This window comes from Trachinotus anak, unplaced genomic scaffold (genome assembly GCF_046630095.1).
Source record: "Trachinotus anak isolate AG129_WGS33_773 ecotype Australia unplaced genomic scaffold, CSIRO_AGI_Tana_v1 ptg000015l, whole genome shotgun sequence".
NCBI lineage: Eukaryota > Metazoa > Chordata > Actinopteri > Carangiformes > Carangidae > Trachinotus > Trachinotus anak.
The window spans coordinates 7942005-7967621 of NW_027273866.1; the positions used below are offsets into that span (position 1 = coordinate 7942005).

General features: G+C 40.8%; 1 protein-coding gene across 2 annotated transcripts; it reads right to left on the minus strand.

Moving 5' to 3' along the window:
* Positions 1-2547: 2547 nt before the first annotated feature.
* Positions 2548-23575, minus strand: ddhd1a (DDHD domain containing 1a). 2 transcript variants are annotated; one of them, XM_071497984.1, is made up of 14 exons: positions 22287-23233; positions 20542-20718; positions 15904-16005; positions 12464-12592; positions 10873-11020; positions 8315-8424; positions 7429-7535; positions 7079-7341; positions 6250-6325; positions 5806-5955; positions 5537-5601; positions 5251-5423; positions 4454-4651; positions 2548-4312 (listed from the first exon to the last, which is right to left on the minus strand). In XM_071497984.1, the coding sequence occupies exons 1-14, from the start codon at positions 23080-23082 to the stop codon at positions 4128-4130; spliced, it is 2679 nt and encodes an 892-aa protein (XP_071354085.1). In that variant the 5' UTR covers positions 23083-23233; the 3' UTR covers positions 2548-4127. The 2 variants fall into 2 exon arrangements, with proteins under 2 accessions (XP_071354085.1, XP_071354086.1); XM_071497985.1 differs by lacking the exon at positions 15904-16005 and having other exon boundaries at positions 22287-23575.
* Positions 23576-25617: the final 2042 nt, after the last annotated feature.

Below are 25617 nucleotides of genomic sequence, written 5' to 3' on the forward strand. Positions count from 1 at the left end.
TTTCAGACTACGGTCGGCATCAAAGGGATTTATAACCTCTCTCCCTGTAGGTCTGACCCCCTCGTCAGTGTCTGGCGGCCGACCCATTGCCTTTTATAGGCTGTGTTTTAATTGCAGAGTAAACATTTGAGTCAGTCAGATGCAGAGCAGTATAGTCAGATGAAGAGCTGGCTTGGGCTAGTGATGATGTGGATGAGGGGGGAGGAGGTGAGGGGGGAGGGAGGGGGAGGCCTTTAACAGGGCTTCACTGTTTGCATGAGTCACCTTTGGAAAAAAAAAAAAAAAAAAAATCAGTTTCTCAGCAATTGGCTTGTAGTTTGTGCGATATTGGTACAACTTTTTTTTTTTAATGTATCTCATGCCAATTCAACATCATATGTTACCAACCTAAAAACAAAATTGATCAAGCTGCACAATTACAAATTAGAGCATTAACAATTGTCAAAATAGTTCAATTAGTCGAGGGCAATGAATGGAAACAGGATAAGGGAGAGTGCACTAGGCAACAGATGGTCAATAGAGGGCTTTGTTCCAGTTTTACCAATAGATGACTGACCTCTTCTGGCCAAACACAGAACAGCAGGGCTTAATCCATTATTTATGAGAGCAACCCCTGTGGTAACTGGTCCCATCTGTGAGCCTTGCCTCTGCAGATGTTGCTAAACTGCATTATAACCCTTAGTAACTCATATGGAAGCCATGACTGCTTGTGGATTACAATGAGGCCTATTTATGATCTATAAGTCAGCTTTGTTTCTCACATGAGGGGGTGCCCTGGAAAGAATCTGATCTGAGCTTCGGATGAACAAATAGTTCTATTGTTCTCCATAAATCAGTCTGGATGTGAGCAGTGGGACCATCTTCCTCTGACGATTTCAACCTCCTCCCACGCGACGATATTCAGTATTTTTCCCCAACATTTGTTGTGAGATATGCTAGAATAAGAGAAGGAAGTCACTGTATCGAAAAAAGAAATGCTTTAATAAAAGGAAATAAATACAGTGCTTTGGATGGCAGTTAGAATCCATTACAGGCATGGGTTATTGCACAGCTCAAGGGACAGATTAAAAAAAAAAACACTTTGCCAGACATCCATTCAAAGTTAGTGCAACAGTGGTACCTGTCACAAACTAACACAATTCATTCAAAACACCCACAATAAATTTCAATGCGCATTTCTGTGTGATTACATATGGCTGTAGGGTCTTCTTTATTAACTTCTGAACATTTTAAAGACTGATGACACACCTGTAACAGCACTTGATCCTTTGATTTAATAATGGCTTCAAACTAGATTGTTTAATCTACAAAAAAAATGTACAGTACACATTTCCCTGATGCTTGAGGTGCCCTTAACAAAAAAAAAAATATATATATATATAATGTCCTCTTTTAAAATGCTCATGTAGTCAAAACTACAATGACAAGATTCTCTTTAATTCTTTCCAGTTTAGTTGCTTTTTTTAAAGCATGCAAAGTGAACACAGTTGAAAGTTAGTGTGCATGAATCAAGAATTGCCCCAATGGAAAATGTGCAAAGTTCTTATACATTTTGGAAACTCGCAGCCAAATCACAAACACCGGCAGGAACATTGTTGTTACTGTTATGAGGGTCTGTCCACTCTCTGACAACACGTATCTGCTGTGTCTGAGTCCACAGTGATTTAAAGATGCAGAGGCAACAATGGAACAGTTTTTGTCTTTTGCATTGCATGTCTAAGGTTTCCAAGGTAAATAGCATTCCTGCTGTGCCAGTAAAATGTTAAAGTTGCTTTCTATTGCTGCTATGTTAACACATGCAAAAAAAAAAAAACGAATAAATATAATCAACAATGGGCTGGTTTCTACACAATTTCTGTGCAATTCATAGCTGATGAATGTGCAAGATCCACCAGGTCAAATGTAGAAATACTTTCACATCACTCTCTCTTATTTGTCCTTGCTTCCATACTACTTCCTGTTCACCGATCTGGTCATCTGAAAGGCAGCCTGGTTTCAATCAGTAGGCCTTTGCACACATAACACAGACATTTAACACCAATAAATTGATTCTAAACAGCCCTTGATTGTGTGGAACAGAAACGCAGCGGCTTACACCATAGCAAATTAAAACAAGTTTTGATAACTAATGCAACAAGCAGAGCCCAAAGCTAATTTGACACTGACAGTCATCTTATCTGTCACATGTAATTACATAAAACATTAATCTGAGGGTAATTTCATTTCTTCATCTATTGCTGTTGTCTTAGAAATGATTTCATGAGACATCCATAAACAATAAATGGTTTTCTACTCAATAAAGACCACAAAACAGTTTCTTGGATGTGTGTTGGCACTCTCTGCAATGTCTTCTTGTTCCAACATCTATTTAGTGTTAATATTACACCATGCAGAGTGAGCAAGCTTTCTAATTTCTGCAGAATTACTAAAGGGGGTGTTTTTAAAGGACCACTTTAGAACAAAAGGTGATTTGCAGTTTCTGGTTGTCCATATTTTTTTCTTTTTGGAGTAAATTTGCAAGTAGTGTCAATTAGGCAATCTTACACATTTAGTGACTGGAAAACACACAGGTTTTCAAGACTGAAGAAGTTTTTTTTTTTTTTTTACACAAATAAGCCAAGCCAAGCCAAGATATCTATTACTCAACAAGGGAAAGTGTGAATTAGTCACCAATTCACAAAAAAGGCGAACAAGATACAATTACTTTTTGTGTGCTATGTATCACAAAAGCCACAAAAGAAAAAAAAGAAAAAAGAATCTTCCTTCACCCTAGGCCAATTACATTTTAATGGAATAACAATTAGCCTTAGCATTACTGAAGTCGAGCAGCTAACAAGCTAGACGTATAACTGTGATTTGGCCACAAGATTGGATCCCGTTTTCCCAATATGAGATCTGGGTTGAGCCTGAAAATATTTTTCTTTTGTTTTCTTTATTAAGAAAAAAATAAATCTAGTACCACTGATTTCATCTGGATATCAAAATAAAGATATGAGCACAGAAAACTCTCTCCATACTTCATCCTTAATATAGAAGCATGGAAATTAGTTCGAGTGTGATCGTTTCGAGCGAGATCTCGTCTAGTAAATGACATCATCAAGAGATTTTCAGACCATGATCTGGATTCATAAACTGTGTGTAAGAAAATAGCTATACATGCCCACACCTTTTATCCCTTAACACTTCAATTACTGAAAACTAAACATAAAAGCTAATTCTGTTTTAATTGACTGTGTAGTATATAAAAGTGGCGATTAACTTGTGCCTTATTTAGTGCACATCTATTTCAAGAGTCAGATGTTATATATCATAGAGGAAGAAAAAAAAAAACTAAAAATAGCAAGTTTGTCATGTCTTTCTTCATAATTCCACAACATTTTTAAAGGGATAATGCCCTCAGTTTTTGTTTAGTAAAACTAAACAGAAATATTCTTCATGTGTAACATTGTTTGGCTAATGTTGAAAGGCAATGCACTCTCTTGTTCGCATAAAGTTTATTTTAAAGATAAAACTACTATTTTTGACAATTATATTTCTCTCTCCTTCATGTCAAAGAAAGACATCACAGGACTGAAAGCCTCCGTCACCGAGGGTCAGGCAAGTGTGTCACAAGGCTCCAGACTGAGTGACTGGGATGGAGGCTGGATAGAAGCATTAACAGGAAACGTATGGACACTTTACCAACAGGCTGCAGCTGTTGCTTAAGGTTGAAGACTTGGGGACGAAGTTAGAACTCTCTTCCTCTGGGTGTAACAAACTCCTGTGCAAAACTCATTAGACTCTTATCCCATGTTTATATGTAACTTGTGGTCATACTGGCAAAGGGTGCACCTCCTTAGGGGTTCCTGGTCCAACATGGTCACCCTTAGGGTGCACAATTGTTTACAAACGAAACACAAAGAGACAAAAATGCACATCTTGGGATGACATCAGTTTGTCAGTAAGGATTCCCAAGTGCTAAAGAAGCTGGAGCAGAGGGAGATAAATGAAAGAGATTAGTGTATTCAATCAGTTTGTGTGCATTAAAAATAAATGTATAAAGTCTATTTTTGAGTCTTGACAAAAAGATGACGCACCCTTTCAGGGTCAAGTTATATTCAAGTGTGTGTCATAATGAATGTGCTGTTTCAATCTGGCTCCGGAGTGTCTTCTGCTGGGTCAGAGGTTGTCTTCTGCTTGTATATGAAGGTCAACAAGAAGAGCGCTATATCATGTGAGCACCAGTAGCCTGTGTGTGAAGTGACTGCTGACCAATAGCGACTCTCTACCAGACCTTCTCGCAGCTCAAAGTCGATGCGCCGCTCCAGCTCCACTGTTGGACAAACAGAGTGGTACAGATGTGAGTTAGTGACTAATACCCTCCCATCACACTTAAAGTGTAAAAATGAAGTTCTAACTTCTGTAAGCAAACTTTCTTTATGATTGTTCGGTGTGGACAGGTGAGTGAACTTACACGATGTGTCAGTAATGGGTGAGGTGGGCCGAACCATGGTGGAGAGGCCGTACGCCGACTGGCTTTCCGCCCGCTTCTGCTCTTCTTCCTCAGTGTTTGCCCCTCCCTCAAGACCCAAAGACACTGAAGGCTGGCTGTTGGAGCGGGAGAAACGCGAGAAGAGGATGCCTCCGATACCTTTCCCGATGCTCGCCGCTCCTACGTTGAGTCAGTGTGGAAAGGACATAGAGAGAAGAAAGACATGCTGGGTGAGATGTGATTCAGAGACATAAAATGGGAGTAATGCTTCTTGAGGCTGTTTTCTATTCTACCATTTCAAAGTACAGGGGAAACAAGGTCTATGAACCCATTCTCAATCTCTCCACTTGATGGCACTGTTGATATAGCACTGTATTCCAAAGTGGACATCTCACATTACTTCAAATATTAAACCTCACCAGAGAAAATGGATTTTACATGTGATATATAAGGACCGTCTCCAGAAGAAAATATTTTCCCCTTACTTCTCCACACCAGACACTTTTAACTACAGTAGTCTATTCTCACACAATTGTGAGCAGTTAAATATATATTTTTTTGGTTTTGTTCAACAATTTTACAACTCTTCAGAACTGGTATTTAACACCAGTAATCATTATATCCATATCAATCATGTACAGAAAACAGGTTTAGAGTCCTAAATACCGTTCGGTAGTGTATTCTCCATCATGTGGTAGGCTATAAAAGACTGTTCCGGTCATGTACACCATTACAGCTAAGTTTGAACCAGAGTTAGAAAAGTGACTGTAGTATCATACCCAGTATGCTGGCCTTGCCCAGACTGGTGATGGATTCTCCATAGTGCCTGCGGGGGAGGACAGGAGAAGTGCTCGGACTGGGGATGCTCTCAGTGTCAGATGTTGGGTCTTTGACTGGGTTGAGGAAGGTTGGCCGGATCTCATTGTAGGGTGTGGGGTTTGTGGCGCTGCACCTGATCAAGAAAACAAATTATGAGTATTCAGAGCTTTCACACCCTAAAAACTATTGTTTGTGTGTTCAAGGGATAACATCAAGTGTTATTAGACGTGAGATTCAAGCACTTACCAGTGTATCTGAACAGGTGCGATATTGCTATAATGTTTGAGGATGAGGGGCTCCAGCCTGTAGGCCTGCAGAGAGCAATACAACTTCAGTTAGTTACTTAACTATTTTTAAATGCATGCAGTGCAGTTTTTTAATTTGTACAATTCAGTGAAAAGTGAAGTCCAGTAAGAACAGCAAATTCCTTCTAATAAATACCCTAAATGTGTGAGGGTTATGTCAAAAAGAATTGAGAGGGCATCTGTATGGGGTAGGGCAAAAGGGAGACTGACCACAGGGTCTGTGGGATGGAAGACATTGAAGAGCCTGCTGCAGATGGAGCTGGGCAGGATGTGGTCTTGGTGACAGCTGGTACCAGGGCGGATGCCTCTCAGGGCCAAGAACACAGCGAGAGGTGAACCCATGCAGAAAAAGTTCTCCACCTGTCAGAAAATATTCATTAATGTCATAAATGTCCTAAATAAGGGGTTTTATCATTCCTATCTACTTTTCCTGTAATAGCAGACTTGTGAAAACAACATACACAACCAAATAATTACATTACTATGAGAAATATTCACATGAGGAAGTTAAGTCATGGTATTTGGTGAAGTGCCATTGATCTGAGTTGTTTAGACTTTCTAATGTATCCTTGTAAGAAATCACAATTATTTATCATTTTAGAGTAATGTTATAATGTAATGGTACACATGCAGTAAGATAACTGAGCATCTTACCTTAAATTTGAGAGCTGGGGGAGCTGTTGGTTTAGAGGCCTCCAGTGTGAGGAGTTGATTTTCCAGCTCTCGCAACCTGTTAGAATCCAAAATCACAGTGAGATAAACTGCAAAAATGTAAACCTTCTCTAAAACCCTAGGTTGACAATCAACTGTAATATTAACCCCCTGCATGCATTACTATTACCTCCAGTTATCTAAACACACACACTCTCACTCATCATCTGCAGACAACCTTTGTCCTCAAGTCAGTTTTCTACCACTCAGATCAACAACCTTTTCTCCAGTGGATTGTTGCCGCACTAAGGTAGTGGTGCACACACTAAATGATATTGCACACACTGAGTGGTGCAGAGGAAGTATATCAAAAGTCTCTTCCCTTCCATTTGATCATGAGACATCACAATACCCTGCTGTCTGACAAAAGCAAACAGGAAACACAGCTTGCCACCTGTCTGTTTTACAATGGAGCATGAGAGGAGCCGTTCACAGCATACGCTGTATTGTGTGCTCCAAAAAAAACAAAACAAAAAAAAACAGACAAATGGTCTGTTTATCGTTGAATTTACAGGAGAGAGTGGTTGAAAAGATATGAGCAGCATGGGTTATTTGTTCCTATAATGAAAACTGAAGCTAAATTTGAAATATGACATCCAGTTTTAACATCCAGCTAGCTCACTGTATTATGCTGCTAAGTAAACCTACAATATCGAAACATTTCAAAATTTATATATCAAGGCCTATGATAATCTCTTGTGAATCCTGCAGCTATATATAGGGACATGCAGCTATACACACAGTCCCTGATATCTATATGAGCAAGCCCTACCTATTCCTTGTGTGTCGTAGCTGGTCTAAAAGGTGTCTCTCTTCATAGGACATCCAGCGCAGGTCCAGATCCTCTTCTACAGCATGATGCTCCTGCAGGCAGAAGCGCACAGGATCCCACCCTGTCATGATGTCGTAGGTGATGACACAGCCGAGGGAGTGAGACACGATGGAAACTTTTCCTCCCCTTTCCTCAAACTCAGGATTCCGGGAGCAGAAGAGTGAGTACAGTCTGTTGAGCTCCTGCGTTAGGCCCTTGGTGATCTGCAGAGACAGGAAGTAGAGATGTTTAATGGAAGAAGGGTGTGTAACACTGATGTTTGAGAGTTTCTGACAGTGCGTGACCCTCACCTCGTCCCTGTAAAGGGGGCTGTTGTAGTACATGATGTCCATAGCACTGCTGTTGAGGAGATCTCTCAGTCCCCTCACTTTGTCTGGTGTGATTGAGTCTACCGTATCTATAGAAACATACAACCAACAACACAGTTCAAAATATATATTAAATGTCATAAACATTAAGAGATTTAATGCCATATGATACTACCTGTATTTATATTACAGTCAACTTTTCTCAAACTTATTATTTTTTTTTAAAATTTAGTGTAGAGTTGATGAGCTTCAATCTAACAACAATGCCATAGCTTAACTGAATGACAGCAGTCAGCAAATTACACATCTTGGCCAATGTCTATCTGTGTGGAACAGGTTATGAGGTTACTGACGCCTACTGCCAAAATCATTATTTTCATTTTTGATTAGTTAGTTCACAATGAATCAATTAAACATTTACATAATGTCAGAAATAGTAAAAAACAACCATAACCAAAGTTCTCACAAGGGAACTTATTCTCGTTGTTTGTTTGTTCAACCAAGAGTTGAAATCTAAAGATAATTAATTTACAAATGTATTAAATACATTTATATTAATTTATTCAAGAAACATAGAAAAGCAAAAAACAAAAAAAAAAACAAAACAAAACAAAAAAAAACAACTTACTTTTAAGGAGATGGAACCTGAGAAAGTTTTAGATTTTCTCTCAAATAAATGACTGAAATAATTAATGTATTACCAAAACAATTGACAATTTTTTGTTGATCAACTGTATTAGAGGAAGAACAGCAACTCTGTTTCATTAGCTTTCCTTATTAGGACAGGAAGGACACATGAGACAAACAAAGGGAAATAAACACATGCATACAGTCACTTACATGCTCACTCTCGAAAACACACACTAACCTCCATCCAGTGCGAGCTTGGAGCGCCATTCAACAGGCAGGAACTCCACATGCTCCTCATTGTTCTCTGAAAAGTGCTTCTCCTCCATCTTCCTTACGCCCTCCCTCAGCCTGAACAGGCATGACAATACAGAACAAACAGCAGATTAGGACAACAATGAACATTTTGTGTCTTCGGAGTGTGTTTGGATATATTTTAGCTTATATGCTGAAACATTCAGATACAAAATGCAGTAAAAGTGTGTGATTTAGAAACAACGTCACCATCACATTGTTTTGGCAGCAGTGTATTATAATGACAGGTTATGAGTGGATGACTAACAGTTTATCCGGCTCTGTCACAGACTGACTAGGGAGTCAGTGTTCGCACTCGTTCTCTCACAGACTTTAATTACTGTCAGGAAGAGAAGAATGACGACCATTTTACTGCTCCCCTCGAGCTTCCCTCATGCAGTACACACACTGCTAGTTCTATATGGGGCAGCATTAGCTTGCAGGATACACAAAGAGAGGGAGAGGGTGAGGTAGGGTGTTGACGTGGGTAAATGGAGGCTGAAAGAGGCTTTTAGAAGACTGGTCTCCAAATGAATGAACCTAATGCAGGTTTTGACAGGACTATCTAGTGTGTCTGCAGTGGAACTTAAATACTCAGAGGGTTGAGCGCTGCATTAATGCTTTCTCTGCTGCACCCACAAGGATTGCCTAGCTTTTAGGTTGGCATTAATTGCTGCGCAGTGACATTTTAGGTTTAGCAAAAAAACATTTTAGAGAGACACTCCCTGATTTTGTTTTAGAGCAAGTAATACCCCAAGCCCCCACTATTTCCTCTCTCACTGAAACTTAGAGAGGCCCAAACCTGACATTAATTCAGGCACAAAATAAAAGACAAAACAAGGAACAGGCTAGACATGTCAGGCTGATCTTTCCTCTTGGCTGAGGAAAACGTGTATGCTGTAATCCACACGGAGCTGGGAGTGAGGCTTAAAGTGCTTTGCAGCTGGACTTGGTCTACTTTACCTGCTTAGCTGGCCTAAGCTGTGAGAAGTGGCCCGACGCTGACTTTGTGACACAGAGACACACATGGCACATTCTGTACTACTGCTTAGTCCATGGACCAAGGCCAATACAGTGGTGTTATTGTAGTTTCCTGGAGGCTTGTGAACTCTACACGAATATCTACTATCGACAGATTTCCTCATAAAAACATGAAGCCTTTGAAAGCTCAGCAGGCTGATTAAAGGCTTGGACAGCATTATCAGACCGCAGTGAGAGTTACGAATTTAGGAGATTGCTGAAAGTTGAGCCTCCACCCTAATAAAATGGAAATAAACAGGATTTTGATTGTGCTGCTCAAAGCATCCAAAACTTACATTTGGCACGGATGGATCGCATGTGAATTGATGATGTTGGTGTAAGAAGTTAAATAAACTAAGTTTTAACACGGGGATATATATCATGGGTCTGAGCTGAGTGGATGTAGACATTTCATCTAGATTTCTGTCCACTATTAGCATGTGTCTAGTCTTTAATGTTTTCTGCAGCATTTTTGTTATGCTGCAACTGAGTTTGTTGCAGTGCACGCAAATATTGTACTGATTCTGCATTTGCTTGTGTTGGATAGCATTTCCCTGTTCTGTTGTGTTTTCTCAAGTGTCAGTGCATCGTGTTTTGTTGGCCAGACGGTAGGCACATTAACAATACTAAGAAAATGTACGGGAATAGCAGGAGAGGACAAAGACAGTGAGAAAGGTGAAGAGAGGAAGGGAGGAGAACAAAAATACAAAGGCTGCAGGTGCAGTGTCATCAAGAGAAATGCTTGAAATAACTTCAACTGCCGTAACTTTGATAAGCTTTAGATGAATGAAGCAGAAGGTAAAACCCAGTGACATTCCTGATTTAGTTAATGCAGTAATATGCTACTTCTATTCATTATATGCTTTTAAGCAGCTGTTAATACGTAATCAGCAGCGCATAAGTAATAATAAAACAAATGCACTAGTTACATAGTTGGCAAAGTTCTGAACAAAAAAGTTTTCTGGAATCACAAGAACCTGCCTGACATGTTGCTATTTGAAACCACTAATTAGTTCACCAAAGACACAATGTACTGCACAAGCTTAGGGAACTGAACAAACAGAAAATACTATAGCCATTTAAAGGAACAAGATATTATCATGCTTTTGTGCCTGTGCTGTGGCAGAGAAACACAGTAAAGAGAGGGAAGAAGTGAGCTGTTTTCAGAAAAGCCACAGGAAGCACAAAATGACAGAATGAGAAGTATGAGAGACAGAAAGTGTTTGAAAAAGAAGAGAAACAAAACAGAGAGCAAACAAACTTCACAGAAATTCAAACGTCACATCATCCCAGAGAGATTTCTTCTCACCCTGTACTTGAATTAACTTGGGTATATATGGTGTGCAAATAAAATAGGTAGAAAGGTGGAAGTTGTCCTTTTTAATCCTGATTCAAATGGAATAATTGGAAATGCTGTGTTTTCACTGACAAAAAGAAAACATGCAAATCCTCAATAAAATCATCTTATTCAATACTGCAACTCACATTCCAGTGTTTTTAATAATGCGTCCCTGGTCCATCTTCTGTCCAATGCCATGGACCACAAAGACAACATGTGTAGTCTGAGGGGGTCTGTCCTCAGGTGAGGCCTCCTCAACATAACCTCGATGGAGCCGTGTGCCACTGCTGGAGGCTGGAGGAGGAGAGAGGACAGGGCTGGATCATTATTGTAATCAGTTGTTTATTTGTCATTTTTGTACATTTATTCATTTGGCAAATGCTTTAATTCAAAACTAAAGCTACAACAGTAAACAAAAAAAACATTTTCTGTCCACCATTACTCAATAAGTTTACAGTGTGTTGCACTAGAAGGCTAAAAATATATAGGCGATGTTGTGGTGTTTGAGTAATGTGCTGTTCTGAGTCCAAAGAGGCCAGTAGGTGAGACACAGAGTCCTGCTGGGACCGTGGCCCTTGTAAGGTTTCCAGAGGGCTGAGTGTGTGTCCTTATTTAGAATCTATAGTCTGGTCCAGTCATGTGTTGTGCAGCAAGGTGATAGGAGCCAATGGGATTTGCTGCTGTCTGGATAGCACTAAGGAGATTTCCCCTCACTATGCATTTGTGTCAGGGTAGATTGAGATAACCAGCGCCAGCTCCTCCTCTTATAATCTGAGAGCAGGAGATGAAAATGTACTGTAAGAGCTAGGAGACTCTTAGACCAGATTAGAGTCATCCATACAGATCAAACATCAGACACTGGGTTAAACTGCAATTGCCATCTTCTCAGTTACTCTTGGGCCATTTGATCAAACCTTGCATCTGAAAATAGCAGATGGCCACTGCGTGATTTTCTGGGCTAATCCATTTAAGAGACTGAACTGTACCCAGCCATGTTTAAATAACTGTTACAACAAATGACTGTTAATACTAGCAAATGATTGTGCATTGCAAATGCATTAATATTGATGTCATTTGTGCATTAAATGGTTTAGTTTCAAACAATTTATAACCAGAGCTTTAGGTGGTGATAACAAATGGTTTATGTTTGAGAGTCTGAAGCCATGCTAGTAGTTCTGTAAGGCTGCACTGTACAGCAGTACTTTGAGATAAATGCTAATACCAATCCCATGGTGATGCCAGAGGAATAATTAGGGCCCCATTAAAGTCATTAGGATACAATGTCTGGGAACCATGAACGTCTGCACAAAATCTTATGGCGAACAATCCAATAGTTGTTGAGACTTTGCAATCGGGACCAAAGAGGTGGACCAACCCAACAACACTGGAATCACAGTCCTGCTGTTAGCATGGCTAAAATGTGTCACTTAACCATGACGAAAATAAACATCTTCTATTACAGTTTATTGACATCAATTTAGTATATTCATTTTACAATTGCTGGTTTCACAGTCAATATGCTTGTATTAATAGAGTAATGCAGTCCATAATAGTGAGAATAAAACAGTTTGATGACAATCGAAGTAAAGCTGATCTCTTAAGCTGCATAATGTTCTCACAAAAAAAATTTCAAACTACCTCATGCTGACAAAAACACAAACACAGGTGTGTGTAGTATGATTAGGAAACATTTATCCACATTATTTGGAAAGACGATGACAGTGGGTGATTACAAACCTTTGGAGAAGCCCAGTTTCTGAGTGACGGTGCGTGCAATTTTGGAAGTGGTGGCATCGCTGTAGAGGTAGACCTCATCCACGCTGTGCCAATCCACATGGGTCCGACTCAGCTTCAGACTGTGGATGGCTGTAGGAGGGGGCAGTGAGAGAGGAGTGAGCGAATGAATGGATGGAGGAAAAAAAGAGGACGGCGTTGGCAGATGGTGTGGGAAATTGGGCAAAGAGAAGGGAAAATCAGGGAAACGGGTGTAGGAAAAAGGTTCACCAATACAAAGTGTTGTGATTACAAATTTTAGGGAGAGTGCAGAGGGAGAGAGATTGAATACATCGTTAGAGTTACACCAAGTTATATCATCTTAAATGCAGTACAAAAAAAAAAAAACCCAAGAGTCTAGGATCTATCTATTTGAACAGCTCAATCAAATGCAGTCTGGAGCATTGATCTGCAGGTAAAAAGAAAAACACATCAAACTATCACACGCCATGATTGCATATTTCAGCTCTTGCTTGTCCGTCCTGCTTGTGCATCATCATTCTATGTAGAGTGGAGATATATAATTCTTTTCATATATAATTATGTGCTTGTGACGTAATAATACGTAAATTCATTTACACATGAGGATAAGTGTGTCTCCAGGTTGCCAAAGTGCAAATGCAGTGACTAGAGCAAGCAAGAGCAGGGGTATGGCTAGGGGAGCAACACCATTTTCTAGAGAAGATAAGAGCAATAAATGTGACTGGTTGACTTGAGAGCGTTATTTATGTCCCTGCAGCATGTCCTTTAGATGTCCTGTGTTCTCAAGTTCACATGAATGAGATTGGTGGAAGAATCTGGCACAGGCCCAGTGCACAGTCATGGCTCTTTGTGCTGTTGAGAACCAATCTGGGGATTAAAACCCTTCGGACCAGGGTGCAGCAGTGGGAGAAACACAATGTTCCAGATGAGTTTTTTGCAAACTTGAAACAATATTGCCCCACAAACAATGAAAAATTCCAATGGTGCAAGTATAGCAGAAATATTATGACTGTATTAATATGTTGTTTCAAGAAGAGCACTGACAGCCTGACACCAAACTGAATGTCTTCTGTACATACTGTATGTACCTTTGATAGAAGAGTGGGAAAATGACCATGGAATCACTTGTGTCATGTGTCAGACCTGTGCATGAGGTTTTTTCTTCTTCTCATTCATTGTTTTGTATTTTGAGATTTATATAAAAAAATTCCTAAATACATGTAAATAAAAAAACAAGAGATACTGCACATCAACAGAGCCCACGTGTTTGTGTGTCACATGATGGGGTTAAGCTAGACCTCTGTAGCCTGGCAGGGAATTTCTTCATTGGACGAGCATGACTGGTGGGTATTCCAAGGCCAAACAGTTATTGCACCTTATCTGAGACCTGCTCACTCTGAGTGCAACCAGTGTGAAAATGAATGACTGCCTCTAAAAAGGAGAAGGACAAGCAGGGTCTGGAAGAAGAAGACAAGGAAAAGAAGTTTGGACTAAAGGGCACTAACCAAATTTGGAATGACAAATGGAATAACATTGTTTTATCCAGTTAAAATAATAAAGTTAATGTCCTAAGAAACCTGAGATGAGAGATTTGGTAGCATACATAGTTTCTTCTCTCACACGACTCCATTTATCCTTGTAGATCCTCAAATGAAACCACTCAACAGCGAAGGAAGAAAACGCTTAACCTCTACCACTACACAGTTTAAAGTGGCCTCCTGTTCTCATCTACCTCATGCACTCACAGGTGAAGATACAGAAGAAAAGTAAGCTGCTGTGTGAGATGAGACCTACAACTATTATATAAGGAGGGCCACTTCAGACTTTATTGGTAGCTGAGTCCACTGTAAGACAGGAGGTATCAGAGACCAAGTAGAACTTCTCCAGTCAGCTGGCTTTATTGATATCAAATGTTAGTCTGATGGGACTTGAAGGGTAAAATGTAGCCAGTAAGATGGAGTGATGGTTTGGGGTTTGTACAAGGACACTTCCTGTTTTACAATGAAAAGCAGTGCATTGTGAAAGGAAGGGGAAGGAGGATGGGGAGCAAAGTGTACAGAGGAGCTGGCAGTCAACGAAGAAAGGTTAAAGAGTTTACTGAACTAGTTCTCTAACGGCCATGGAGTGTGCATGGGGTGAGAGAGAGGGTTAAAGAGTAAGGGGTGAGGGGCTAAGAATGTGACAAACAGTGGGAAGGGGTTGGATAAGATCTTCAAGTAAAAGAGAAACAGTGTTTTTGAGAGAGTTTGGGAAAGATTCAGGAAGCACAGAGCAGAGAAAGGAGGGTTGAAAGGGATGAAAACACGGGTCTCCTCAAATTAATCCCTAATACGATGTGCTATGACAGTAGTTTGTTTTCTTAGGAAAGATTCTAGTTACAACTTTTTCTTGACTATGGCATTCAACATATCAGCTACAACCCCTTCATAGGGTTTTCCCACCTCAAGTAGGGAAGGACAAGACAGAAGAGTGCAATGTTAATGTAATATTAGTAAAATATGTACTACTTGCAATACTGTAATACTCTTAACCCAGGTGGTGTGCTATGCAAGAAAGTTACAGGTCTCTGTTAAGGTCTACTTAAAAGAGGCTAGCACTTAACACTAAGCTATAGGTCAATGGCTGCTTGGATTTACTATGAGATAGGGACAGAGACCCAGAGACCTCTGTGTTCAGCATTTTTGATGAGGGTCAGTGCACCCAGAACTAGGACAGTGATGGACCTCTAAGAGGCCAACTCGACACAACTTGTTTGGGGGCTATAGTAAATGGCCACAATGGCGCCTCTGTTCAGTTCATCACTTGTGCTCGGCTCTCAACAGAGTGCTTTGTTCATTGCCCTTAGTGCGGGAGCTACTGATGGTGGTTCATTAATGACGGCCCTACTGCCAGAAGGGATGAGAGAGAGGAACCAATGAAAGAGAAAGTGAGAGACAGGATTGGAGAGATAAAAGGGGGTAAGGAAGGGTGGCTTTTTTGAGGACCAGCTTATTCATCCCAGATCCACTGGTTTAAGGGGTCTTGCCCTAGTAGTTGACTGAACCATGTTGTCTACTCACTATCCCAGCAAGGAGATGAGAGACAGATCGACAGGTTTCCCCAAAAAGAAGCAACAGCTACAGCAGTTGTACCAGACCCAGAGTCATGGCACAAAGGGAGAAGTTCTAGCAACTAGGCCCAGTTAAGGCTGCAATGGAGAACTGGGAGAGCAGCCTAAATCCATTTTAACACATCAATTTCTAACTGAGCCTAGGTCTAGCTCTAAGTATTAGATCTCAAAGGGCTGAACCACAAACAAAAGGAAACTAGCTCCACAGAGACCTAAGTTCTAGTAGGAGAGAGGGTACAAACTAGGAAATCTAATACAGCAGAAGTAAAATCAAAAACAAAACAAAGAACAAAAACTTGGTATTTCACAGTACCTTGGCAGCGTTTGCGCTTGTGACCTGCGGTTTTAGCACTCGTCTGATATCCACTCCATTTGAACAGAAAAGGGAGGTAGAAAGGGGGCAGGTGGGAGAGAACTAACAACCGACAGAGAGTGAGTAATGGCCATTACCCTGGCGTCAGTCACACATGCTACCACTGTCATCCCTCTTTAATAGGCCAATCTATCAAGTAGCGCTGCTATCAGGTTAACACTTCAAGGCCCTAGATACAGAACCTGTGGTGGTTACTGATAGGGCCTGGTGGCTGCAGGTAGATAAGTGACAATAAGATGACACAACGTGTTAGTAATAGGCTGTGGTGTAAGTCAGTCTACAGCCCAAAATGCAGCGCTTCTTGACATACGCCCAAGATGACTGAGGTAGACTCTGAATTACACTTATTACAGAAATCTGCTGTCTTCACTGTGAAAACTAAACATGTCATAAAATGTATCATTTTTTTTAATAATCTTTAACTTGTGTGTGTAATACACTGGTAAGCTTCTGGAAAAGACAGCATTATTGGAAAACATTTTGTTTGTTAGATACTTAAACATTAGAGGTGGGACAAATATCCTTTGGGGAACAACAACGATTTTCCACATAATATAGGAAATAAAACAGAACTGTATTGTAAATCAAGTTATCCAGCATTTCAAGACATTTTGTAAAAAAAAAAAAAAAGTGAGACATAAATAAGAGCATGCTTTCTAGATGGCATCTAGCAGCATTTGCTTCTATTTGGGTTAATGAATACTTTATACTGCATATTAGAATTGTTTAGGGAACTGATTCTGAATCCCGCTCAGAGCGAGAAACATACAGACTTCACTGCATGAGCTTCTGTGAGACTATTCTGTAATACTGCTTTCAGTTGGAGCTGTACAAATGAGCAAATAATTCGACATGTGGCTCAACACAATCTTTCTGTCGAGAGAACAACGGCTGCATTGTAGGGTTTTGTGGAAATTAGTAAAAAATTATCCAAGTTAGGATGTGCCTGGCAGTGCTTTATTGTTATTTTGTTATTTCTCATAACCATAAAAAACACAAGTGCAGAACCTGTAATTGTGCTGTAATGTTACTGTAATTGGAGTCAGAAATGTTAGCTATACCTGGTAAAGACTTTTTCCACCAACACAACTGACTTTTATATAAAGACTGAATTAATCATATGGCAGCTACATAGTATGACTGAGTAACATTTTCTTTAAGTAATTAAAATCCTTCAGTGATACTGGTAGTTAAAACAGGAGTTTTATTGATATATGGTGTGGTAACTACCAAATCCAGTTTTATTTTTTATTTTCCTCCTGACAATTAGTAAAATTCATGTGCTCGTATGTAAAATTGTCACTCTCTACTGTCATATATATATATAGATATGTTAAAATCACTGAATCAGTCAATGACTTGATCTGATATTTAAAAAAGCTCTCCTCAGCATTTGTTAAGCAAATCAGCAAAGTCCACAGGTCTCAGATCTGACTACATCCTTCATTCTGTGAATCAGACTTGCAAATGTCAGCAGTGTCTCCCTCGGCAGAGGTGAAAGGCTGAGGAGGAGAAGAGACCTGCTGAGTGCACAGGATGTTTATTTGCTGTAAAAGCTATCAGTGAAATCCATTTGGGCATTATAGCACTGATGGATCCATCCATAAATAGGTGCTCCCTAATGACTGGGATCTTCACTATGCACAGCATCCTCGTCATAAGGAACAGATAACCTTTGTTTGTGTGGTATGTGACAGGACACACATGACTTCATCTGAAGGCATTACTGGACAATGAACAATAATTTCCAGATCAGATCAAACAAAGCTATCTATTGTTGCTACAATCAGCAGAAGACTCGGGCAATCCCATAGACTTCTTTTTCTCTTGCCACATGATGATTTCAAACATATTTGATATCTTGAGCACAAGTTATGACCAAAAATGACTGATTTGTGCCAAATGTGGGCATCTCTACTACACAACACAATGGATAAATAAATAAAACCATAAAAATCACAAGAGCTTTTTATTAGGTGTGTATCATTTCTGGTTCTTGTCATCAACATGTCATCAGACATTAGTCATGCAGTACATTCCTAGTCTCATGCGCTGGTTAAAATATGTGTCTGAATACATAGTGTTCATAAACAAACTTGTGAGCCTTGCCTAGATCGAAAATATCCAAAAGTATTATGCTGCTAGATGACCCTGTGCTCAGCCCACTGCATGCTGGCTTTATTTTTCCTTGACGTCTGAGAAGCCAAACAGCCTGGGGCACACCCTATAGTTTTCACCATAGGCTTACTCTTCAGTACCCACATACACGCAAATAGGAAAAACTTGAGGAGAATGGATGGGATCCTCTCCTGATTAAATACTGTTTTCTGATTCTTTCTTTTTCTATATCATGTTAAGCTCTCTAAAAAAAATTACAAGTAACATTTTCCTCAGTTGGACTTGGAAAATAACACTGGCACCATTAAGCTGAGAAAAAAAACATTCTGCTGATTAAAGTTGGGCAAATGGGAATTAAAACATTAAAAGACGATTAATAAATCCTATCGACTGTAATGCCCCTGCAGCAATTTTTGGCTTCAATAACTGAAATACGACCTGTGGCTTTCTCTCTGATGCCACAAACTCAGCATTTGTGACCACTGTTAACTTTTCTAGGGCAAAAGCTGTTCTTCAAAGACTAAGCAGAAAAATACATTTGTATCATGACAGAACAGGACATTTTTGCACTTTCTGTACCGTGCAGTAGTCCTGCCCACATTCTGATGTTATGCCTGCATAGCACACTGGTATGCTGATCATACTGTATGTCTTCTGCTTCACTAACCTTTAGTCTCAGCTAGCTACTGAGGCACAAGGAGAAGGGAAGAAAAATGAGAGAGGAGATATAGAGACGGGGAGTGTACAACAAGGCAATGTATATACTGCAGTAATGTCAGAGCCGGGCTGGCTCGCTTTATGATCCATTTATCTATCGTGATGTGGTTCAAGGTAGCTTCCTTATGGCTCCAAGTGCTTCGAATTGAATAATTCAAAAAACAAATACTCTCCTGTAAAAGGCTCCCTGTGACAGAGGCCCAAACAAGGTGAATTCACAAGATCTATCCGTCACGTTATTTTCACTTTCCGCTAAATATAGGAGTGACAGGCAAAGGCAGCAGGTCGGTCTCACTTCTAGGTGTTAAATTAAATTGTAAAGTTGTGTCAAAATAAGACAGTAGAAATTGTGTAATTTAGGCACCCAATTATAACTGCATAATATAGTGATAGAAATAAACTACAACATTTCACCTTGCTAAAGTTGCTAAGGCCATATGATCTATGTGTTGTGCACTGGAGGGCCCTTCAAGTGTCTGTATAGTCTTGCACAATACTTCACACACCTTGCAGATAATCTGGCTATGATCCCTCTGTCCTCTGTGACTGTTTACATGTCAGTGTGCATATACAGATCTTTTAGTATCTGTATACATGTACACTATTGCTTGTGGAACAGGAGTGACCTCCCAGTTTCTTTGGAAGAGGTAGTAGCAGTGAATACATGACCCATAGGGTGACGATGCAAATGACTTTCCTCTGCTCTGTTGATAGTCTCATCTACGGGAATTTATCTATTCTGAGTAGGGGGCAGTGACAGTGTCCTGACATGTCTGCAATGGTGCAGTGTACTAAAGATACAAGGCAAGCAAAAAACCAGAACAATTTAACAGTGAACCAACCAGTCAGTGTTACAGGAAACTAAGGGTAACTGGATATAATTATATATTCTAATTAAGCTGCCATACACTGATGCATGTTTCTGTTTTGCTCAATTATACTTTTAACGCAGACTGAACATTTTCTCACACTCTTCAACAGTTGCTGCATCTTTTTCTCTGCTTCCCTCTATTTATCTGCCACATTCACACACCCACACATTGATTACCACAGAGGGTCCTGTAGATCTGGCTGCCTTGAGAAGACTGCTGAATCAAAGGACCTCTTTCTTATTGCGTTTCACAGCTAAAGCCTGCTACATTTCGCCTGAGCCAGCCCTGCGACAGGGACGTGCCAGAGTGAAGAATGGCACAACGAACAGCACCTGCTTTACACTGGGACGATGACATGACAAAAATCTACACACACGTGAATGGAGGCACCTGCTCCATTCATTTCTCTTGACTGCGCATTGATACTACTGCAGACAGGGCTGTAACATAATTTACCATTTATGACTCACAATCCTTTTCCTCGGGCGTTAATTTTGAAGATGAAGACTTCACTTTTTAATGGAGTTTATAACTAATCACGCCTAAGGGAGCATTTAATCTCTTCACTGCCCTAACACAGCACAGTGTACGTGTTATTTTACAAGTTACTGCCTGCCTGGAATAAAAATACTGCACAGTCAGTGAGGCCACCAGTAAAGAGGAGTACAGTCTTTATCTTACTAGTTTGCAATAAGGTGTTTTGGCCATACTCTTTTGTTCATTCAAATCTTAGTTACCAAAATGGATGCTTCTGTGCTGCGTTGTTTAAAATGACACAGTTTGTAGGTTTCTAGGTCTAGCACAATCTGCTACACAAGAAATTTAATATATTATCCTTATTCTTCTACCCATGCCCTTCCCATTCTCTCACCATCTTTGCTATCGACTGTCCTGACCACCAAATCTGTCTCAAGCGTGTCCTGCATCTGTTGCCCTCGGAAATGGTTCAGGTGCTCCTGCTCGATGAGGTCACTCTCCTCTTCCTCCAACGGGAGCCAGGTACCGTCAATAAACCACTGGCCTCTCATCACCGAAATATGGTCTTGCTCTGCAAGATAGTAAAAATAGCACAGATTTAGTGTCAGATAAAAAACAGTAAGTTAATCATAAAGACAGGTGTTTTGGAGCCAATCTTCTGAATCCAGGAGCCTGAGGACCTTTGACTTTTTTGGTTGGGGTGAAATGCAACAATAAATAAGGTACACTTTCATTTTGTTTTGCCCTGTACATGCTGAGCAGAAATCTTCCAAAGTGATACTGTTACCACAGTCCCTTTCTAGGAACTGACTCCTTTTCAGTATGTGTTTTGGATGACGTAAACTGATTTCCATTTAACTCAACAAGTCTGGTAATTCCAGAAGGGCCAAGTCTCAGTGGCTTGTGAAGCGAGGCCAGCTTTGATTACAGTCTTGAGTGACATTATTAACCGATTCTCTGGTGATGAGTACAAGTGTAAAAGCAGAACTGAATGTAGGCACATTTTGCAAAAATATATCAAAGAGTGAGACTGACTGTCAACATACTCTTACTTATAGACAGAGAAGCCCACTGCAATGGTAAGGCTAAAATAGACACACAAGAAAAACACACTGATAGAGGCTCACAGTGGATTCTAGTCACTCATTTCTTAAGGTGGTTCATATCTGGTCAGAGGAGATAAGTCTTTAAAATGTTCACACAACATGCAATGTTTCAAGTTCCCATGAAATGAAAAGTGACCTTTTCGTCTTGTTTGCTACATTTACATGTTAGAACATGAAGCTACTACCAAAACCTTTTTTAAACCTTTTTTGTTTTGTATGTTTATATAGGAATATCTTAATATTTAACTTCTTGGATGACAGTACATCAGCGATGCTTCCTCTCCAGTCTCCAGTATTTGTTTCTATCTCAAATGCAGTGCATTGGGTTCTTAAATACTAACATAATACTGCTGTGTTACAGGCCAAGCTGAAACAGCACAGCGAGGGCCTGAACTGACTATAAAGGACTTATATCCACAGTATGAACATTCAAGAAAATAACGGCTTCTCTAAATGTCACTTAGCATTAACCTTCAGAAGAACCAGCTACCCGTGAACCCTTTCATCAAGGTCAGGTTTTCCAAGGCTCTATAGTGACTGTGTTCATTTGTTCCCTGCCTTTTCCTGGAAATATCCATGAATTAGTTAGTACAGATCAGCTGAGCCCAATAGACTGACTTCCTGGGTTGATGTTCCCAAAAGACCAGGACAAGTAATTACTTAGCCAGTGAAAATACTGTAAACTATGCAATTAACTGAGCGGCATGAATAATCACGTGCTAGTTTGTATATTTCATGGGAGATCTTTTAGGGGAGCAGGGATGGATGTTGCTTGCAATGAGTCTCTGAATATACACCAGACTTCTGAGTGGCTGTGGGTCATTAATCTGTATGCTGGCAGTCATTACACTGCAGAATACATGGTATATTAATGAGATATGAGTGCAAGAGGAATTAGTTCCTATGGACATGCACTCAGTTAGTGATGCTGCTGACAGCTGCCACCAGGAGCTGCATAACTTGTGACAGACGCAGAGCAATAATATGATTTTAAACTTAGACTTTGATCAGGGATAGTTTTCATGATACTTACGTTTCCAATAAACAGGGTAGCATTCTCTCTCTTTAACATCCACCTCATAGAGCCCTCCACGAACACACACAGGCTCAACATTGATTTCAATGCTGTCAGGGTCCCTCTCATCTGAGGACACGGTGGACGTGTCCAGGGACCCCCGGCCTCCGTGCACACTGCTGGTCCTCGTCTCCACCGGCACTGCACCGTTCAGCCCTCTGCTCTCCACACGGTTAATACTGCACTCTTCCTCCCCTCCGCCGACCCGGGAGCCCGCCGCACCCGGGTTCAGCTCGCAGTATTTCCGAAACATGAGCTCGATATTAAGCGAGTCGTGCCCGACAAAGGGCTTCCAAGTTTTCTTGTCCTCTTTGTAAAACCACCGCACCTCCTCAGGTCCGAGCTCCGTGACCACCTCGTTGAAGCGGTGCCTGGAGCTGTTGGACCGCGACCTCTTCCTCCTGTCGAACAACGGACCAGCGATGTTCCCGTCGTTGTCGCTGTACTCCAGGGAGCCGCTGTCGAGGTAGCCTCCCGGGGAACTCAGGTCCAACAACAACCCGGACTGGGCGCTGTGGTGATTGGCGTGCAGAAGCGGCAGGTGTCCATCCAGTCCCGACTGCACCGAGGACATCCCCGCCTGCATCGTGCCGTCCATGGGACTCATCTGGTGACAAAACGAGAACACATCGCTTCCCAGATCCCACTCCCTGTTGTTGTTGGTGCTGTTAACGCTGACCGTTGAGCCTTTACTGTCGGTGCTCAAGGAAGAGCTAAACGTGGAGGTTTTGGTGTTAACGTTGAAACTGCTCATAACTATCCGAGCAGCCCAGCCTCACTGTTGCCTCCCCGTCGGTCACTTCACCTTGTCAAAGCGCTCGCTGCTTCGCAAAAGCTATCGCGGCATTTCATAGTGGACAGCGCTAAAAGGAAAATCTCAACAAAATTAAAGACCTCCAGACAAGCTCCCGCCGCATTTCCGCGAGTTTACCGCCGCTACATCGGCTTGTTAGCTTGCTAGCCGGCTAAGCTAATGTAGCTGGCTGAACAACTAGCTCACTACTAGCAAAGTCTGCAACGGTAAAATCGGAAAGCAAGTCCAACCGTCCTCCTCCTCGTTTAACCAACACAAACCTGTGTCAACCGCCACTTTACTTTCCCTGGGTCACTTTAGTCCGGCTCGATTGGAGTAATACTGTAGTCACCATACTTTGAGTGTTCCGGGTCTCGGTGGAATTTCAGATTCATTCGTTGTCCAAACAAACCTCGCATAGAGACAACGCTGTAGTGTGCGTGTGTGGCTTGACAGCTGACGCACAGATCACAGGATTCCTTCGTGGACGCGCACGTAGAAATTACGCGAAGATGACGAGTCTTCCCATCATAAATTAATTCCTCTTATTGTCCACTAGATGGAGACAAACGCATATTAATGGTTATAGACCCTGCTTTAATTCTGGGAGAACCAAATGTTCCTCCCAGGTTCAAAAATTCTTTATTATTCCACCATTTCTTGATCCGTATCTCCCTCTAGATGCTTCAACATTAGAAAATCCATACAACTTTAACATGTTCATCTCAATTAGGATTATTACTGGATGTATTCAGTTATTTCATACTTCCCAAGCCTTCGTCGAACACATCAACTCAGTGATTTAGATACATCAAGTTTACAAGAGAAGATATCACAATCGACATCTTGCTTTTTTTAAACTGTGCCTTACACACTAAAATGGCAGGAACCTCCACATTCGAAAATACAGGAAACGCAGCCGCAAAGAGCAGTAACTGCCAACAAGTGTCCAGGCCCAAGAGAGGGAACACAAACACCTGAAGGATGTACTTTACGCTTGTGGATTTGAAAAATCAGCCACAAGATCAAGGAAGAACACAGACACTGCGGGTGATGAAGAAAAGAATAAACACAAAAACATTGTCATTCCATGTATGTAAGTTTGAGTGTTTGAGTGCCGTAAGAAAAATTAGTAAAACAATAAATGAATGTGCAACACTTTACCTGACTTATTTGAAATCATAAAGTCATTTATATGATATATGATTTATATGTCATTTATAATCGGCTTTTAGAGCCATATATAGCACAGGATCTCACCTCAGAAATAATCAAATTTAGGCTCGAGAAAAACACAAAAAAACACAAAATGGGTTAGCTATCATAGCAGAGCATATTTAGTGCAAGGGGAGGCAGCTGGCTCAACCCCAGTGGGCCCTGCGTCCAGCCATTGGGATGGACGCCTCAAGAGGCGGCGCAGCTGGAGCAGGAGCATCTAAACTCTCCATCTAAAATGGGTGACAGGAGAATGATGGAAGTTATCATCCTTCTTGGAGAACATTTCCCACCCCATGCAAGAGACGCTGACAGTAATGAGCAGCTCCTTCAGTGACAGACTGCTGCACCCACGGTGAATGAGGGAAAGATACCGCAGGTCTGTCCTTCCAGCTGCTGTCAGAGTGTACAGCAGACACTGCACTCTGTAGATCACACACCAAGAACTTACAATTCACCATGTGCAATAACTGAACACACACCAATTGTGCAATATCCCTTCTCTGCTGCTACCTTTGTAAATTTTCTATCATTTATCCTTTTTTGAGTATTTGATACTAACATTCTGCATTTTGTCTTCTTTGCACTGTCCACTTTGCTGCTGTAATACTGAATATTTCCCCAGTGTGGGACTAATAAAGAAATATCCTTAATTTTTACCATAGAAATAATTATCTTATGTCACATTAATCTGAAAAAAACACCTTAAACTTAAAGCAAGAGCTTTGTTAAAAACTTTATTGCACGTTAAAAACCGTTCACTTCAACAATTTACAACACTGAAATGACTTATATAAGAATGTAATAACTGCCACACATTGTTGGCTGTTAATGCTTTCACCTCAAAAATATCAAATTTGGGTTTGAGAAAAAAAAACAACAACATGGGTTAGCATAGCATAGCATAGCATAGCATAGCATAGTTAGTTCAGGAGGGGCCAGCTTGACCCCAGTGGGACATGTGCCCAGCCATTAAGCTGGATTCAAGAGGTGTAGCTTGTTAGCTGTTAGCATTTGCAAGAATTAGCTAGCATTAGCATGAGCTAACATTAGCATTAGCTTGGAGGGAGCTCAACCCCCAGGGGGCCATGCACCCAGCCATGGAGCTTGGATCTCCCGACTTCCTCTCCTGACCCTATATAGGCTCAAATTATGGCCCAAATGATTTTGAGCTTGTAGAGTAATGTTTACAAATAATTTCAAAGTTTGTAGTTGTAACTACAGGCAACACATGGCTGTTGCATGACTTTATAATCTCTGCACCAACAGATCATTTGAAAA

Bases quoted from the DNA above. Each gene is read 5' to 3' on its own strand.
- ddhd1a (XM_071497984.1), bottom strand. From the start codon at position 23,082: ATGAGCAGTTTCAACGTTAACACCAAAACCTCCACGTTTAGCTCTTCC. The intron at 20,719-22,286 runs GTAAGTATCATG...ACTATCTTGCAG, and splicing joins CTACCCTGTTTATTGGAAAC to AGCAAGACCATATTTCGGTG. The intron at 5,602-5,805 runs GTCAGTCTCCCT...TGCTCTCTGCAG, and splicing joins TCCATCCCACAGACCCTGTG to GCCTACAGGCTGGAGCCCCT.